Genomic DNA, 17,110 nt, shown 5'->3' on the forward strand with positions numbered 1-17,110 from the left:
GAGATTAGCTGGGGATGAACAAAATCTCCTTCAGCAACTATTAAATAGCCAGAAGGGGCCAGACAGTCAATATATTAATTCAGCGTTCCTACAGAACAGACCGTAAAGCATTCCCAAAAAGTCAAAACAATTATTTTAGCAGCTGATTTCTGTACTTAAAAAAACCCCAAACAAACATTTATTATAGCTCTATTATGTAGGTAATGTAGGAGACGTGGACACAAATACACAGAGGGTTAACGAGGGAAGTGGGAGCACACGGGGAACACAGGCGACACTGATAATCATAACGAGACACGGCAGGAGTAACACAACACTGACGGGAGACTATCAAAGTAAAACAGGAAGCACACAGAGACGCAGACCAGATTGGAAGAGAACACAGACATAGCGGGCTGGGAAAACATGGAATAAAACACAAGGAGGAGAAACGAGGCATGGGGGCTGGCAGATACACAGAGGGGGCACACAGGGGGTAAAGTCACGAGGGGAAATCAAATAAGCAACATCTTAACAGAACAACCGAGGGACCCTAAAGCTGACATCAAACAACAACAATACAAGACACACAAAAAACCAGGTAGAAGTCCCAGGACCATGACATGCAGGTGGTTACATATGGTTAAAATGATTCAAATGCACTAAGTATGCATGTTTTTCATATCAATATAGTCCATAACTTGATTACTGTCTGTAGCCCACATGATTAAACACTTTAGTTACATAAAACATGTGAGTTTAGATTTTTTCTACTGTATAGCCTGTATAGTAAATTAATATGTAGCCCAATAAGTATAAAATCCAGAAAGCTACACAACATGGGACGGTTCATTTACAAACACAGTTCTAACTTGAGTTTCACACAGTTTTTATTAGAAAACAATCAAATTGTTAAATGCTTCAAGTACACAAAATGTCAGAAATCTGCACCGTCATGAACAGAAATTTAAACCTAATTTTTCGTGATTTGTTGATTAACCCTCCGAGGTCTAAATCCCACGTTGTGCACATCAACATCACAGATTTGTACAAATAAAATTTATAACAAAGACATGTTAAATATTAAGCACTGGAAACAGCTTGTTGTTTTGTTGCCATAGCGTTTTGTTTTGTCTCCATTTAAAAGATATCAAAATCTGAGCAAACAACTTGATGTCAAAAGAATCTCTGCACATTCCGCAGTCTTTGCTGCTAAAGTGACATCACAGCATTTAAGCATGTTTGAATGAAAACATCAGCATATGAACACAAAACGGAAGAGACACTGCAACCGAATGAAAGCAGACCACTATTTAGTGACATTTGGACGTTTCCCTGAGGATTAACTGCTGTGTAATCTACCAAGAACTAAAGTAAGCTCAAATTTCAGTTTATAAACTCAAGATCATTTACTTAAATATATAAAGCCTGATTTCCCTGCTTGCCAGGACAGTATTTATGTACTTTACATTGTGCAAGACTAGACTATATTTTCCATCATAGAGAGGATGATGTGGATCTATTATTCAGGAAAACAAATGAAGACTTAACTATTTGTCAGCTGATGTAATATTTGACAAATGATACATAAATTAGAAAATGTTCTTAATCATATCTTAGAGTGACAGAAGCTCTTTTTAACACGATTATTTCTCAGATTATTTTGTTCATTTAGGAAAATAGAGAAGACGTAAGTTTTGTTCTCAAACAAACTATTAGAATTTCTGAGAAACTGAGCCTACGTGCACATGTACACGGCTATTTTTGAAAGCGCAGCTTTGTCTCTGCATTTGGGCCTTTCGTCCACACCTAAACAGCAGATTGAGTCACTGAAAGGTGAGATTTTTAAAAAGCACGTTTTTGTGTTTAGGTGTGGACGAGGAAAACGGACATTTACTCAGGCAATGTCAAAAGTGTGCGCCGCTGTTGAAGTCACGCTGTGGCCACGTTATTGTTTACATGAGATCAATTTCTACAATGGCAGATGTAGACAACATACTGTGTCTGTTAATCTTAGTATCTGCAGTTTTTACACGCTTACATCAGACGTGGATTCTACATTCAACACAGACGCTCTCCCAACCCAAATCCTGACGTCGGTTTGGAAGAAATGTAATTTAAAAAAATGACATTTATGTATGCTGTATGCATTTAGTCCATTCCAAAGTTGTGAGTCTGTCTTTAGTTATTAACATTTGAAACGATGAAGGCACGTGAAAGTGACACAAAATTAGCTGCTTTTCCAGAAAAAGACAAAAACTTCTCAGAAGTACGTAAGGTTTTATGAGGTTTTCCCACCCAGGCTTCTAGACTTCTGATTGGCCAACATTTCTACACGGTTAAGATTTGGTGTGTTCTTGACAGCGTTTCACTTTGTTTTTAGTGTTTAGATGTGGAAGGAGATATTTTTTCAAAACTGCACATGTGGACTGGATTTTTTTTTTTTTAAACGAAAAAGGAAAAACGTCCGTTTTCAAACATAGCCGTGTACGTTTGGACGCAGCCTAAAGTCATCACAAAAAAAGCAAATTCTCTGAACATTCTGGGTTGAGGTTTAGTGATCATTGTTGTTTTGTGTTCCTTGTAGTCAAAATGAGTGCAAGTGGAGACGGACCACAAAATAACCAAAACGGTAAGCACATGTACTCAGTCTTGAAATTGATGAAAAACAGATTTTCAGCAGATAGTTATGGATGTTAATTAAAAGATTTAATGATCTTGCAGGCCAACAGGTTAACCCACGAATGTTGGCAAATGGAGATCAGGAACCTGCTAATGGCTTCCTGAACGATCTGTATCTCGCTCTCTGTGATTGTTGTTGCTTTCTACATGAGCTAATAGCTTCAGTACTGGCACAATATGACAATTACCTTTATGGGGACGAAGACGATGACGACGACGACGACGACGATGACGACGACGACGACGACGATGACGACGACAACGACGATGACGGCGACGACGATGACGGCGACAATGATGACGACGACGACGATGACGGCGGCGACGGCGACGGCAACGATGACGATGACGACGACGACGACGACGACGACGACAACGATGTTCAAAATATTCATGTGAGGGACAATAATGCCAATGGTGACAACGATGAACAGCACGGGGATGCTGTGGTTGTGATCATTTTCAATGTTGGTGGCATTGAAAATGAGGAGGCATTTGAAGGCCGCATGGATGGTCGCCAGTACATCCCAGAAGAGGACCCTCAGCCAGGTGTTTCCAGGAAGAGGTCTAGAGAGAGGGATGAAGAAGATTTAGGAGCAAACAAAAGAATGAGATGGAGCGATGATGACTCTGAAGTATTTGAAGATGCGCACGAAGAGCTTGAACACGAAACTGGAGGCTCGAGGAAGCGTTCCCGAGAGGATTTTGAGCAAGAAGAGGAATACTTGCCTGTGTGCAAACTTCAGAGGTGTTCAATTGAGTCGACCAGCAGCAATGAAGACTAAGACTACTTCGACGGGTTTTTTCAGTATCCTTTCAGTAATCTGATGGCCTACTCAGGTGATCCTGAATCCTCTATGCTGCAATAAGCTGGGCATACACTGTGCTGCGATTTTTCAGTCGCGTTATTCGGCTCCTGATCAAACTGTAGGATTGACTCGCAGGGGTGAGAAGTTTGATCAAGGCCAAACTCGGGACGATCCCCAAAACGATCGCACGACTGAAAAATCGGCTCAAAATGGGCCAAAAATCGCACAGTGTATGCCCAGCATTAGGCTGCCGGGGGATTCCCATGATGCACTGGGTGTTTCTTCTTCACCCACTATGTTTAATAGACCTCTGCACTGAATGGTACTTGTTATTAACCTCTGTCTCTGTTCCATGTCTTTATACTATTTTCCTTGCCCCTCCCCAACCGGTCGCAGCAGATGGCCGCCCCTCCCTGAGCCTGGTTCTGCTGGAGGTTTCTTCCTGTTAAAAGGGAGTTTTTCCTTCCCACTGTCGCCAAAGTGCTTGCTCATAGGGGGTCATATGATTGTTGGGGTTTTCTTTGTAAGTATATCTTACAATATAAAGCGCCTTCAGGTGACTGTTGCTGTCATTTGGCGCTCTTTAAATAAAATTGAATTGAAAATTAAATAGATGTCACTGTGATGATTTCTTCCCTGCATAGAAAGCTTAGACCCAAATGCAGATTCAATGCACATGGTTAAACTATTTATGAGACTTTAGAGAGGGAATGGAGAACGTGGCTCGAGCTAGGAGTGTCAGCAGACAGCAGGAACCAGAGGAAAAGCTATCGAGAGACTGAACACCTGGCTCCTGATGGGAACAATCCAACGGGAATTCTGCAACAGAGGGAGAAGAAGTTGCTGGACAGGTAAGGGAGTTTGAGGGTAGGATGAGTATGTTGGCAGAGGAGACCTAAACACAGGGAAAACAAGGTTAAACACAGGGAAGGAGCACGCCAGAACTGGAGCAGAGGGGAAGCCTAGTTACCACTGGAGATGGCAGAACAAACTGGCGAGGAGTAGCAGGCAGCGCTGGTTTAAGAAGCCCTCCTGCTGATTGTTTGCAGATGAGGCCCAGGTGAGATGCTGGAAACTCCACCTCTGAAGTGTGGACACAGTATCCCCATTCCAAGTGGAAAAGCCCCTCAGACACTTCCATGGTGCATGACAAGAAGGATGAGAAAGCATTCATGGTCCATCCATCCCTCCGTCAGCGTAATGCCTAAAAGTTTATTCAGATGTAAATGTATTACATTTTTAAATAAAGATCATCAGTGTTTTTAATGACGCTGCAGTTCATTCATGTGTCTCTATTGGACAGTGTTGTAGAAGTTACAGAAGACAGGAATCAGTTCCAGCTTGGCCTGACATTTGATCACTAGTGATGTGTGATACCACTGATTTCCTTTCCGATCCCATACCAAGTAAAATTCAGGGTGGTATCGACGATACTGCTCCGATACTTTGTACAAAAACTTTACTCTTTTATTGTATCTCAAATTATAGCGTCATAATCATTACAGGACATCAGATTACTTGTTCTTATCACTTAATAATGCAGAATTCATCATATAGAAATCAAAAACCTGAAGTTGTGCACTATGTGAACACCTTGCCTGCCTGCAGCACTAAAGGACTCCCTGAGAGACGTCTGTCTCACCCTAGCAGCACCCGTCCTTCTCCTCCTCTTCAGTTTGCCTCAACATAAGCTCGTCATATTCTGTGATATGATTTACTTTGAGGTGTTTGACAAGGTTAGTGGTGTTGCCACAACACCTCACTTTCTTGCCACATGTATCGCAAACCACGTCTGGGCTGTTTGTGGATGTAAAATACGTGCGCACATGACTCCAGTTACGCTCAGCCATTGTTGTGAGTGCGCACGCCACAGGCTGCCACACATTTATACAGCCGTATTTCACACATGACTATAAAAGGCGGAAGAGGGAGTAGTTCTTTCCAATGTAGACAATCTGAATGATAGTTTCTTTCCACTGTGTTCCTGTTAATGAAAAACTACAATTTACCCCAAAATGATTCAAATATCGATATTTTAATGTGGAAACCTTCTGTTTCCACATCTGGACTTTCTGTTGCTGCCCACGCGGGTGAAACTTTCTTTGAAGTGGCTCATTGAAGTTGTAATTGATAATCAATTCCCACACAATGAGAGAATCCAATCAATTTGTTTATCAGGGGAAAGGTGTGATTTCTTAGGACACTGGAGCCTAACATTAACTGGTTTAAAATTAGCTTATTTCCATAAGAAGAAAAACATACTGAGAAAGAGATCACCAAAATATACATGTACAAATGTGAAATAGTCATATGTAGTGTGAAAGAGCTATTTGACATCTTTAAATTCAAAGTAATGTATAAATCCACTTACATAAAACATGAAAAGGCGGCGCAGCGATGCCCATCTCAGCCAGTGTATGATGGTGGGGCAAGATGGCAGCTTCCACAACATGACGCCAGCTCCTATGTATTTTTAGTAGATAAATGATACGTTTATGTATCAATTTGTTGGAAGATGTAATTACACCTTAATTATGTAATTAGAAGCAAAAATGATTTTTTTTAATCAAATCACCTCAAAAAATTACTGTACTTACTTTCTAAATCATTCTTTACCTCTGAAAGGGGTGGCTGTGGCTCAGGAGGTGGAGCAGGTCATCTACTAATCAGATGGTTTTTGGATCGATCCCTGGCTGCTCCAGACTGCATGCTAACTGTCCTTGGGCAAGACATTAACCCCAAGTCACTCTCTGATGCATTCATCAGAGTATGAATGTGTGTGAATGTTAGGTAGAAAGCACAGAAAAAGGGCTTCTATGAACAGGTGTGAATGAGGCAACCTGTATAGAGCGCTTTGAATGTTCAGGTAGAGTAGAAGAGCACTGTAAAAATTTCTCTGTGTTGATTTCTTTTGGACCTCAAACATTACTCACCTTGTTGCAGGTTTCTTTATTAATGCTGAAAACCCAGAATGGAAACTGACCTTACTGCTTCCTTCCTTTCCAAACTATTGCGGCTCCTCCAACCAACGGCCGCGGCAGGCTAAACATGAGGACACAGATGACGTGCAACAGTAAACACATGAGATACACCTCTGTACTATTTGCTACTTTTATTCCACATACAACTGTCCACTGTACAAATCGGCACACGGGCTCAAACCATTAAACAAATGCACAGACTGCACAAATAACTGCACCATTTACTATGCCAAATTTCAACATTGGCCTATTGCATAACTTAGTGCAGAAGTATACATAAACCAAAAGATGCATCAAAATGATTCAAGCTGCGCTCAAGCTGCAGTCAACAGAAGGTTTCGCCTCATGCTCACCCTACCTTTCTGCTCATTAACATCAGGTGCCGTGAACAGGTGAGTGCAACCACATTTATCACACCCATTAAATCCTTTTATCTCATTGTGTTTGAATAATTGTAATTCCTTCTACTGGGATCTCAGCCAGAAGTCCATCTTTCACCTCCAGCTCATTTAAATCTCAGCTGCCAGACTTATAACAAATTCAAAGAAATAAATCATCATTCTCCTCCTCACAACCTTTTGGGTATACGATACATGGGTACAAGCCTTACATGTTACAGATTTGGTCACTTTTTATGAACCAAGTCACTGCCTGCATTCTGCACATCAGACACTCTTAGCTGTCCGTGCAGCCTGGCTCAATGCAAAAAGAAAACAAACCGTTTCGTGTTTTAAATCTTTGAACTTTTCTTTTGTGTTTTTAACTAAGATTTTATTGTGTTCTTTAACACACTTTGTAACTGTTTTGAAAGTGCTAGGTAAATTAACTGTTAACTATTACTGTTATTATTGTTATTGACAGTCTGGAGCTTTGGCAGTATGTAAGGTGGATGCGAGAGGAAGACTTCATGGAAACCACCTTGTAAAACATGAATACAAGAAACCTTTAACTTGCTGCATCTTCAGACCGTCCACACCTGGAGAGTAAGCAGCCTTCGAAGTCCCATATCAAGTGGAAGAGTATGACATTTTTTTAATCAAATACTATTTTTTGTATTTTATTATAGTGATGTGGCAATGCTAGCTCGAGCATCTGTGAGAGGAGATGAGCGTGCGCTGGACAAGTTTAGCTGGAAGGGGGCACCTCTGAAGATGGGGCCACAGGAGGGACTTGGATTCTTTATCTGCACTGCAGATGGTAGGAGTTTGTGATTCCTGTTGGAGTTTGGAAAATTAAATCATTTGTTATTTTCAATGCATTTGACCATACTTTCTTTAAGACACAATTTGTTTTTTCATTGCCTTGTATAATTTTGTCTGAGGCCAGCAGTCTTCTGCAGTCACAGCCCTCAATGTATAAAGGCTGTTTATTTTATTTGTTTGTTCTGTAAATTGCATTGATGATACTTTGCTTTATTTTTGAACAGTTACGAAGAACAGTATGAGAAAAGTATTCATGGTTTTAGAAAGTCTGATTAATCCAGCAGACTTGTTGAAAATTATATCAAAAGTGTATTTTGCCTCTGTGAAGCAGTAATCCTGTGGGAGTCTCCAGAAAGGGGAAAATACAACAAGCTATAATGCTATTGATCCAGAATCCAGTCTGATCTTTAATAAATATGAACACTTTGTGGTTTGAGCTGTCAGATATTCCACTTATTTCATCTTTAATCCCATGTCTTATGCATATAGGTAAAGTCCATAGTGTGGATGAGTATTGTAAGACGAGTGTCCTTCTCAGTGTGGAGGGCTCCATCAAGAAACTTCTCTACATGCTACGTGCTACATAACTATGTTTTGTCTCTTGATGAGACTCTGGGATATGAGAGGGGAGAGATGATCAACTGTGTTTCATACTGTGCAGGCAAAGGCAAAAGTTTGCACAGAATTGTAAATGAAAAGAAGCTTTTTCTTTCCCATCACCATATTCCTGAATGTTTGCAAATGCATAGGTTAAAAAAAAAAAACTCGTTGCTTTTTTAAAAATTCTGCAACACTCAGAAATCCTAGCAGCTGGCACCACCAATGGACGCATAGCAATGTGGAGGATGGTGGTGCAGTCGGGTAGCAGTAGACACTAAGCCCCAGTGGAAACTGCAGACACCAACAGAAATTGGAGGAAATGTCACTCAGCTACAGGTAATGTCTTGACCAGCATTAGTACATTACTTTCGTTTGGTTTAATTACACTTTTATTTTAACTGGAGATTGACAGTAACAACACTGTTTTTCTTTGAGCCAAAATTTCATTGAAGGAAATTTCAATGCAGCTTTGATGCTGGATGGAGACAGCAACGCATTTTAAAACCCTGACTTGGACTGTGGGAATCAAGTCTTTACAATACGCACACACACACACACACACACACACACACACACACACACACACACACACACACACACACACACACACACACACACCAGCCTGACCAATAAGAGCCAAGAGTTGCAGTGATAGGCAGGCTGAACCAGCAAATAGCCAGAAACAACTGGTCAGTGCAGCACCGCCTCAGGTACCACATACAGATTTTAACTGGCTTCTGACTTTGTGTGGTGTGGAGTATGCTAGATTTTATATAAATATGGATGAGATTAGCTGGGGATGAACAAAATCTCCTTCAGCAACTATTAAATAGCCAGAAGGGGCCAGACAGTCAATATATTAATTCAGCGTTCCTACAGAACAGACCGTAAAGCATTCCCAAAAAGTCAAAACAATTATTTTAGCAGCTGATTTCTGTACTTAAAAAAACCCCAAACAAACATTTATTATAGCTCTATTATGTAGGTAATGTAGGAGACGTGGACACAAATACACAGAGGGTTAACGAGGGAAGTGGGAGCACACGGGGAACACAGGCGACACTGATAATCATAACGAGACACGGCAGGAGTAACACAACACTGACGGGAGACTATCAAAGTAAAACAGGAAGCACACAGAGACGCAGACCAGATTGGAAGAGAACACAGACATAGCGGGCTGGGAAAACATGGAATAAAACACAAGGAGGAGAAACGAGGCATGGGGGCTGGCAGATACACAGAGGGGGCACACAGGGGGTAAAGTCACGAGGGGAAATCAAATAAGCAACATCTTAACAGAACAACCGAGGGACCCTAAAGCTGACATCAAACAACAACAATACAAGACACACAAAAAACCAGGTAGAAGTCCCAGGACCATGACATGCAGGTGGTTACATATGGTTAAAATGATTCAAATGCACTAAGTATGCATGTTTTTCATATCAATATAGTCCATAACTTGATTACTGTCTGTAGCCCACATGATTAAACACTTTAGTTACATAAAACATGTGAGTTTAGATTTTATCTACTGTATAGCCTGTATAGTAAATTAATATGTAGCCCAATAAGTATAAAATCCAGAAAGCTACACAACATGGGGCGGTTCATTTACAAACACAGTTCTAACTTGAGTTTCACACAGTTTTTATTAGAAAACAATCAAATTGTTAAATGCTTCAAGTACACAAAATGTCAGAAATCTGCACCGTCATGAACAGAAATTTAAACCTAATTTTTCGTGATTTGTTGATTAACCCTCCGAGGTCTAAATCCCACGTTGTGCACATCAACATCACAGATTTGTACAAATAAAATTTATAACAAAGACATGTTAAATATTAAGCACTGGAAACAGCTTGTTGTTTTGTTGCCATAGCGTTTTGTTTTGTCTCCATTTAAAAGATATCAAAATCTGAGCAAACAACTTGATGTCAAAAGAATCTCTGCACATTCCGCAGTCTTTGCTGCTAAAGTGACATCACAGCATTTAAGCATGTTTGAATGAAAACATCAGCATATGAACACAAAACGGAAGAGACACTGCAACCGAATGAAAGCAGACCACTATTTAGTGACATTTGGACGTTTCCCTGAGGATTAACTGCTGTGTAATCTACCAAGAACTAAAGTAAGCTCAAATTTCAGTTTATAAACTCAAGATCATTTACTTAAATATATAAAGCCTGATTTCCCTGCTTGCCAGGACAGTATTTATGTACTTTACATTGTGCAAGACTAGACTATATTTTCCATCATAGAGAGGATGATGTGGATCTATTATTCAGGAAAACAAATGAAGACTTAACTATTTGTCAGCTGATGTAATATTTGACAAATGATACATAAATTAGAAAATGTTCTTAATCATATCTTAGAGTGACAGAAGCTCTTTTTAACACGATTATTTCTCAGATTATTTTGTTCATTTAGGAAAATAGAGAAGACGTAAGTTTTGTTCTCAAACAAACTATTAGAATTTCTGAGAAACTGAGCCTACGTGCACATGTACACGGCTATTTTTGAAAGCGCAGCTTTGTCTCTGCATTTGGGCCTTTCGTCCACACCTAAACAGCAGATTGAGTCACTGAAAGGTGAGATTTTTAAAAAGGACGTTTTTGTGTTCAGGTGTGGACGAGGAAAACGGACATTTACTCAGGCAATGTCAAAAGTGTGCGCCGCTGTTGAAGTCACGCTGTGGCCACGTTATTGTTTACATGAGATCAATTTCTACAATGGCAGATGTAGACAACATACTGTGTCTGTTAATCTTAGTATCTGCAGTTTTTACACGCTTACATCAGACGTGGATTCTACATTCAACACAGACGCTCTCCCAACCCAAATCCTGACGTCGGTTTGGAAGAAATGTAATTTAAAAAAATGACATTTATGTATGCTGTATGCATTTAGTCCATTCCAAAGTTGTGAGTCTGTCTTTAGTTATTAACATTTGAAACGATGAAGGCACGTGAAAGTAACACAAAATTAGCTGCTTTTCCAGAAAAAGACAAAAACTTCTCAGAAGTACGTAAGGTTTTATGAGGTTTTCCCACCCAGGCTTCTAGACTTCTGATTGGCCAACATTTCTACACGGTTAAGATTTGGCGTGTTCTTGACAGCGTTTCACTTTGTTTTTAGTGTTTAGATGTGGAAGGAGATATTTTTTCAAAACTGCACATGTGGACTGGATTTTTATTTTTTTTAAACGAAAAAGGAAAAACGTCCGGTTTCAAACATAGCCGTGTACGTTTGGACGCAGCCTAAAGTCATCACAAAAAAAGCAAATTCTCTGAACATTCTGGGTTGAGGTTTAGTGATCATTGTTGTTTTGTGTTCCTTGTAGTCAAAATGAGTGCAAGTGGAGACGGACCACAAAATAACCAAAACGGTAAGCACATGTACTCAGTCTTGAAATTGATGAAAAACAGATTTTCAGCAGATAGTTATGGATGTTAATTAAAAGATTTAATGATCTTGCAGGCCAACAGGTTAACCCACGAATGTTGGCAAATGGAGATCAGGAACCTGCTAATGGCTTCCTGCACGATCTGTATCTCGCTCTCTGTGATTGTTGTTGCTTTCTACATGAGCTAATAGCTTCAGTACTGGCACAATATGACAATTACCTTTATGGGGACGAAGACGATGACGACGACGACGATGACGACGACGACGATGACGACGATGACGACGACAACGACGATGACGGCGACGACGATGACGGCGACAATGATGACGACGACGACGATGACGGCGGCGACGGCGACGGCAACGATGACGATGACGACGACGACGACGACGACGACGATGTTCAAAATATTCATGTGAGGGACAATAATGCCAATGGTGACAACGATGAACAGCACGGGGATCACAATGATGTGGTTGTGATCATTTTCAATGTTGGTGGCATTGAAAATGAGGAGGCATTTGAAGGCCGCATGGATGGTCGCCAGTACATCCCAGAAGAGGACCCTCAGCCAGGTGTTTCCAGGAAGAGGTCTAGAGAGAGGGATGAAGAAGATTTAGGAGCAAACAAAAGAATGAGATGGAGCGATGATGACTCTGAAGTATTTGAAGATGCGCACGAAGAGCTTGAACACGAAACTGGAGGCTCGAGGAAGCGTTCCCGAGAGGATTTTGAGCAAGAAGAGCAATACTTGCCTGTGTGCAAACTTCAGAGGTGTTCAATTGAGTCGACCAGCAGCAATGAAGACTAAGACTACTTCGACGGGTTTTTTCAGTATCCTTTCAGTAATCTGATGGCCTACTCAGGTGATCCTGAATCCTCTATGCTGCAATAAGCTGGGCATACACTGTGCTGCGATTTTTCAGTCGCGTTATTCGGCTCCTGATCAAACTGTAGGATTGACTCGCAGGGGTGAGAAGTTTGATCAAGGCCAAACTTGGGACGATCCCCAAAACGATCGCACGACTGAAAAATCGGCTCAAAATGGGCCAAAAATCGCACAGTGTATGCCCAGCATTAGGCTGCCGGGGGATTCCCATGATGCACTGGGTGTTTCTTCTTCACCCACTATGTTTAATAGACCTCTCTGCACTGAATGGTACTTGTTATTAACCTCTGTCTCTGTTCCATGTCTTTATACTATTTTCCTTGCCCCTCCCCAACCGGTCGCAGCAGATGGCCGCCCCTCCCTGAGCCTGGTTCTGCTGGAGGTTTCTTCCTGTTAAAAGGGAGTTTTTCCTTCCCACTGTCGCCAAAGTGCTTGCTCATAGGGGGTCATATGATTGTTGGGGTTTTCTTTGTAAGTATATCTTACAATATAAAGCGCCTTCAGGTGACTGTTGCTGTCATTTGGCGCTCTTTAAATAAAATTGAATTGAAAATTAAATAGATGTCACTGTGATGATTTCTTCCCTGCATAGAAAGCTTAGACCCAAATGCAGATTCAATGCACATGGTTAAACTATTTATGAGACTTTAGAGAGGGAATGGAGAACGTGGCTCGAGCTAGGAGTGTCAGCAGACAGCAGGAACCAGAGGAAAAGCTATCGAGAGACTGAACACCTGGCTCCTGATGGGAACAATCCAACGGGAATTCTGCAACAGAGGGAGAAGAAGTTGCTGGACGGGTAAGGGAGTTTGAGGGTAGGATGAGTACGTTGGCAGAGGAGACCTAAACACAGGGAAAACAAGGTTAAACACAGGGAAGGAGCACGCCAGAACTGGAGCAGAGGGGAAGCCTAGTTACCACTGGAGATGGCAGAACAAACTGGCGAGGAGTAGCAGGCAGCGCTGGTTTAAGAAGCCCTCCTGCTGATTGTTTGCAGATGAGGCCCAGGTGAGATGCTGGAAACTCCACCTCTGAAGTGTGGACACAGTATCCCCATTCCAAGTGGAAAAGCCCCTCAGACACTTCCATGGTGCATGACAAGAAGGATGAGAAAGCATTCATGGTCCATCCATCCCTCCGTCAGCGTAATGCCTAAAAGTTTATTCAGATGTAAATGTATTACATTTTTAAATAAAGATCATCAGTGTTTTTAATGACGCTGCAGTTCATTCACGTGTCTCTATTGGACAGTGTTGTAGAAGTTACAGAAGACAGGAATCAGTTCCAGCTTGGCCTGACATTTGATCACTAGTGATGTGTGATACCACTGATTTCCTTTCCGATCCCATACCACGTAAAATTCAGGGTGGTATCGACGATACTGCTCCGATACTTTGTACAAAAACTTTACTCTTTTATTGTATCTCAAATTATAGCGTCATAATCATTACAGGACATCAGATTACTTGTTCTTATCACTTAATAATGCAGAATTCATCATATAGAAATCAAAAACCTGAAGTTGTGCACTATGTGAACACCTTGCCTGCCTGCAGCACTAAAGGACTCCCTGAGAGACGTCTGTCTCACCCTAGCAGCACCCGTCCTTCTCCTCCTCTTCAGTTTGCCTCAACATAAGCTCGTCATATTCTGTGATATGATTTACTTTGAGGTGTTTGACAAGGTTAGTGGTGTTGCCACAACACCTCACTTTCTTGCCACATGTATCGCAAACCACGTCTGGGCTATTTGTGGATGTAAAATACGTGCGCACATGACTCCAGTTACGCTCAGCCATTGTTGTGAGTGCGCACGCCACAGGCTGCCACACATTTATACAGCCGTATTTCACACATGACTATAAAAGGCGGAAGAGGGAGTAGTTCTTTCCAATGTAGACAATCTGAATGATAGTTTCTTTCCACTGTGTTCCTGTTAATGAAAAACTACAATTTACCCCAAAATGATTCAAATATCGATATTTTAATGTGGAAACCTTCTGTTTCCACATCTGGACTTTCTGTTGCTGCCCACGCGGGTGAAACTTTCTTTGAAGTGGCTCATTGAAGTTGTAATTGATAATCAATTCCCACACAATGAGAGAATCCAATCAATTTGTTTATCAGGGGAAAGGTGTGATTTCTTAGGACACTGGAGCCTAACATTAACTGGTTTAAAATTAGCTTATTTCCATAAGAAGAAAAACATACTGAGAAAGAGATCACCAAAATATACATGTACAAATGTGAAATAGTCATATGTAGTGTGAAATAGCTATTTGACATCTTTAAATTCAAAGTAATGTATAAATCCACTTACATAAAACATGAAAAGGCGGCGCAGCGATGCCCATCTCAGCCAGTGTATGATGGTGGGGCAAGATGGCAGCTTCCACAACATGACGCCAGCTCCTATGTATTTTTAGTAGATAAATGATACGTTTATGTATCAATTTGTTAGAAGATGTAATTACACCTTAATTATGTAATTAGAAGCAAAAATGATTTTTTTTAATCAAATCACCTCAAAAAATTACTGTACTTACTTTCTAAATCATTCTTTACCTCTGAAAGGGGTGGCTGTGGCTCAGGAGGTGGAGCAGGTCATCTACTAATCAGATGGTTTTTGGATCGATCCCTGGCTGCTCCAGACTGCATGCTAACTGTCCTTGGGCAAGACATTAACCCCAAGTCACTCTCTGATGCATTCATCAGAGTATGAATGTGTGTGAATGTTAGGTAGAAAGCACAGAAAAAGGGCTTCTATGAACAGGTGTGAATGAGGCAACCTGTATAGAGCGCTTTGAATGTTCAGGTAGAGTAGAAAAGCACTGTAAAAATTTCTCTGTGTTGATTTCTTTTGGACCTCAAACATTACTCACCTTGTTGCAGGTTTCTTTATTAATGCTGAAAACCCAGAATGGAAACTGACCTTACTGCTTCCTTCCTTTCCAAACTATTGCGGCTCCTCCAACCAACGGCCGCGGCAGGCTAAACATGAGGACACAGATGACGTGCAACAGTAAACACATGAGATACACCTCTGTACTATTTGCTACTTTTATTCCACATACAACTGTCCACTGTACAAATCGGCACACGGCCTCAAACCATTAAACAAATGCACAGACTGCACAAATAACTGCACCATTTACTATGCCAAATTTCAACATTGGCCTATTGCATAACTTAGTGCAGAAGTATACATAAACCAAAAAATGCATCAAAATGATTCAAGCTGCGCTCAAGCTGCAGTCAACAGAAGGTTTCGCCTCATGCTCACCCTACCTTTCTGCTCATTAACATCAGGTGCCGTGAACAGGTGAGTGCAACCACATTTATCACACCCATTAAATCCTTTTATCTCATTGTGTTTGAATAATTGTAATTCCTTCTACTGGGATCTCAGCCAGAAGTCCATCTTTCACCTCCAGCTCATTTAAATCTCAGCTGCCAGACTTATAACAAATTCAAAGAAATAAATCATCATTCTCCTCCTCACAACCTTTTGGGTATACGATACATGGGTACAAGCCTTGTTACAGATTTGGTCACTTTTTATGAACCAAGTCACTGCCTGCATTCTGCACATCAGACACTCTTAGCTGTCTGTGCAGCCTGGCTCAATGCAAAAAGAAAACAAACCGTTTCATGTTTTAACTCTTTGAACTTTTCTTTTGTGTTTTTAACTAAGATTTTATTGTGTTCTTTAACACACTTTGTAACTGTTTTGAAAGTGCTAGGCAAATTAACTGTTAACTATTACTGTTATTATTGTTATTGACAGTCTGGAGCTTTGGCAGTATGGAAGGTGGATGCGAGAGGGAGACTTCATGGAAACCACCTTTTTCTTTCCCATCACCATATTCCTGAATGTTTGCAAATGCATAGGTTAAAAAAAAAAAACTCGTTGCTTTTTTAAAAATTCTGCAACACTCAGAAATCCTAGCAGCTGGCACCACCAATGGACGCATAGCAATGTGGAGGATGGTGGTGCAGTCGGGTAGCAGTAGACACTAAGCCCCAGTGGAAACTGCAGACACCAACAGAAATTGGAGGAAATGTCACTCAGCTACAGGTAATGTCTTGACCAGCATTAGTACATTACTTTCGTTTGGTTTAATTACACTTTTATTTTAACTGGAGATTGACAGTAACAACACTGTTTTTCTTTGAGCCAAAATTTCATTGAAGGAAATTTCAATGCAGCTTTGATGCTGGATGGAGACAGCAACGCATTTTAAAACCCTGACTTGGACTGTGGGAATCAAGTCTTTACAATACGCACACACACACACACACACACACACACACACACACACACACACACACACACACACACACACACACACACCAGCCTGACCAATAAGAGCCAAGAGTTGCAGTGATAGGCAGGCTGAACCAGCAAATAGCCAGAAACAACTGGTCAGTGCAGCACCGCCTCAGGTACCACATACAGATTTTAACTGGCTTCTGACTTTGTGTGGTGTGGAGTATGCTAGATTTTATATAAATATGGATGAGATTAGCTGGGGATGAACAAAATCTCCT

At 41.0% G+C, this 17,110-nt stretch overlaps 2 protein-coding genes and 3 long non-coding RNA genes across 10 annotated transcripts; 3 read left to right on the plus strand and 2 right to left on the minus strand.

Moving 5' to 3' along the window:
* Window positions 1-1,217: 1,217 nt before the first annotated feature.
* Window positions 1,218-4,735, plus strand: LOC147323143 (uncharacterized). Its single transcript, XM_086303322.1, has 3 exons — window positions 1,218-1,352; window positions 2,567-2,611; window positions 2,704-4,735. The coding sequence occupies exons 2-3, from the start codon at window positions 2,572-2,574 to the stop codon at window positions 3,444-3,446; spliced, it is 783 nt and encodes a 260-aa protein (XP_086159448.1). The 5' UTR covers window positions 1,218-1,352; window positions 2,567-2,571; the 3' UTR covers window positions 3,447-4,735.
* Window positions 4,318-6,514, minus strand: LOC147323144 (uncharacterized). Of its 3 annotated transcripts, XR_015130712.1 has the most exons (5): window positions 6,404-6,514; window positions 6,087-6,189; window positions 5,842-5,933; window positions 4,441-4,674; window positions 4,336-4,365 (listed from the first exon to the last, which is right to left on the minus strand). It is a non-coding gene; the product is annotated as an uncharacterized LOC147323144 (long non-coding RNA). The 3 variants fall into 3 exon arrangements; XR_015130711.1 differs by having other exon boundaries at window positions 4,318-4,674; XR_015130713.1 differs by having other exon boundaries at window positions 4,318-4,674; window positions 6,068-6,189.
* An 839-nt stretch (window positions 6,515-7,353) lies between these two features.
* On the plus strand, window positions 7,354-8,222 carry LOC147323145 (uncharacterized). The gene is made up of 3 exons (XR_015130832.1): window positions 7,354-7,434; window positions 7,518-7,648; window positions 8,143-8,222. It is a non-coding gene; the product is annotated as an uncharacterized LOC147323145 (long non-coding RNA).
* A 2,031-nt stretch (window positions 8,223-10,253) lies between these two features.
* Window positions 10,254-13,764, plus strand: LOC147323146 (uncharacterized). Of its 2 annotated transcripts, XR_015130716.1 has the most exons (4): window positions 10,254-10,390; window positions 11,606-11,650; window positions 11,743-13,359; window positions 13,558-13,763. XR_015130716.1 is itself a non-coding variant. In XM_086303328.1 (3 exons), exons 2-3 carry the CDS (start codon window positions 11,611-11,613, stop codon window positions 12,480-12,482), a joined length of 780 nt encoding a protein of 259 aa, XP_086159454.1. In that variant the 5' UTR covers window positions 10,254-10,390; window positions 11,606-11,610; the 3' UTR covers window positions 12,483-13,764. The 2 variants fall into 2 exon arrangements, 1 of the variants encoding a protein (XP_086159454.1); XM_086303328.1 differs by having other exon boundaries at window positions 11,743-13,764.
* On the minus strand, window positions 12,654-15,624 carry LOC147323147 (uncharacterized). Of its 3 annotated transcripts, XR_015130723.1 has the most exons (5): window positions 15,442-15,624; window positions 15,125-15,227; window positions 14,880-14,971; window positions 13,479-13,712; window positions 12,654-13,403 (listed from the first exon to the last, which is right to left on the minus strand). It is a non-coding gene; the product is annotated as an uncharacterized LOC147323147 (long non-coding RNA). The 3 variants fall into 3 exon arrangements; XR_015130722.1 differs by having other exon boundaries at window positions 15,125-15,624; XR_015130724.1 differs by having other exon boundaries at window positions 15,106-15,624.
* Between the last annotated feature and the right edge of the window lie 1,486 nt (window positions 15,625-17,110).

Source organism: Aulonocara sp. 'chitande type north' Nkhata Bay, linkage group LG8, assembly GCF_057382095.1.
Source record: "Aulonocara sp. 'chitande type north' Nkhata Bay isolate Kocher_YH1m ecotype deep benthic linkage group LG8, A_spYH_male_GT1.1, whole genome shotgun sequence".
NCBI classification, from domain to species: Eukaryota; Metazoa; Chordata; class Actinopteri; order Cichliformes; family Cichlidae; genus Aulonocara; species Aulonocara sp. 'chitande type north' Nkhata Bay.

Bases quoted from the DNA above. Each gene is read 5' to 3' on its own strand.
- LOC147323143 (XM_086303322.1), top strand. From the start codon at position 2,572: ATGAGTGCAAGTGGAGACGGACCACAAAATAACCAAAACG. The intron at 2,612-2,703 runs GTAAGCACATGT...ATGATCTTGCAG, and splicing joins ACCACAAAATAACCAAAACG to GCCAACAGGTTAACCCACGA.
- LOC147323146 (XM_086303328.1), top strand. From the start codon at position 11,611: ATGAGTGCAAGTGGAGACGGACCACAAAATAACCAAAACG. The intron at 11,651-11,742 runs GTAAGCACATGT...ATGATCTTGCAG, and splicing joins ACCACAAAATAACCAAAACG to GCCAACAGGTTAACCCACGA.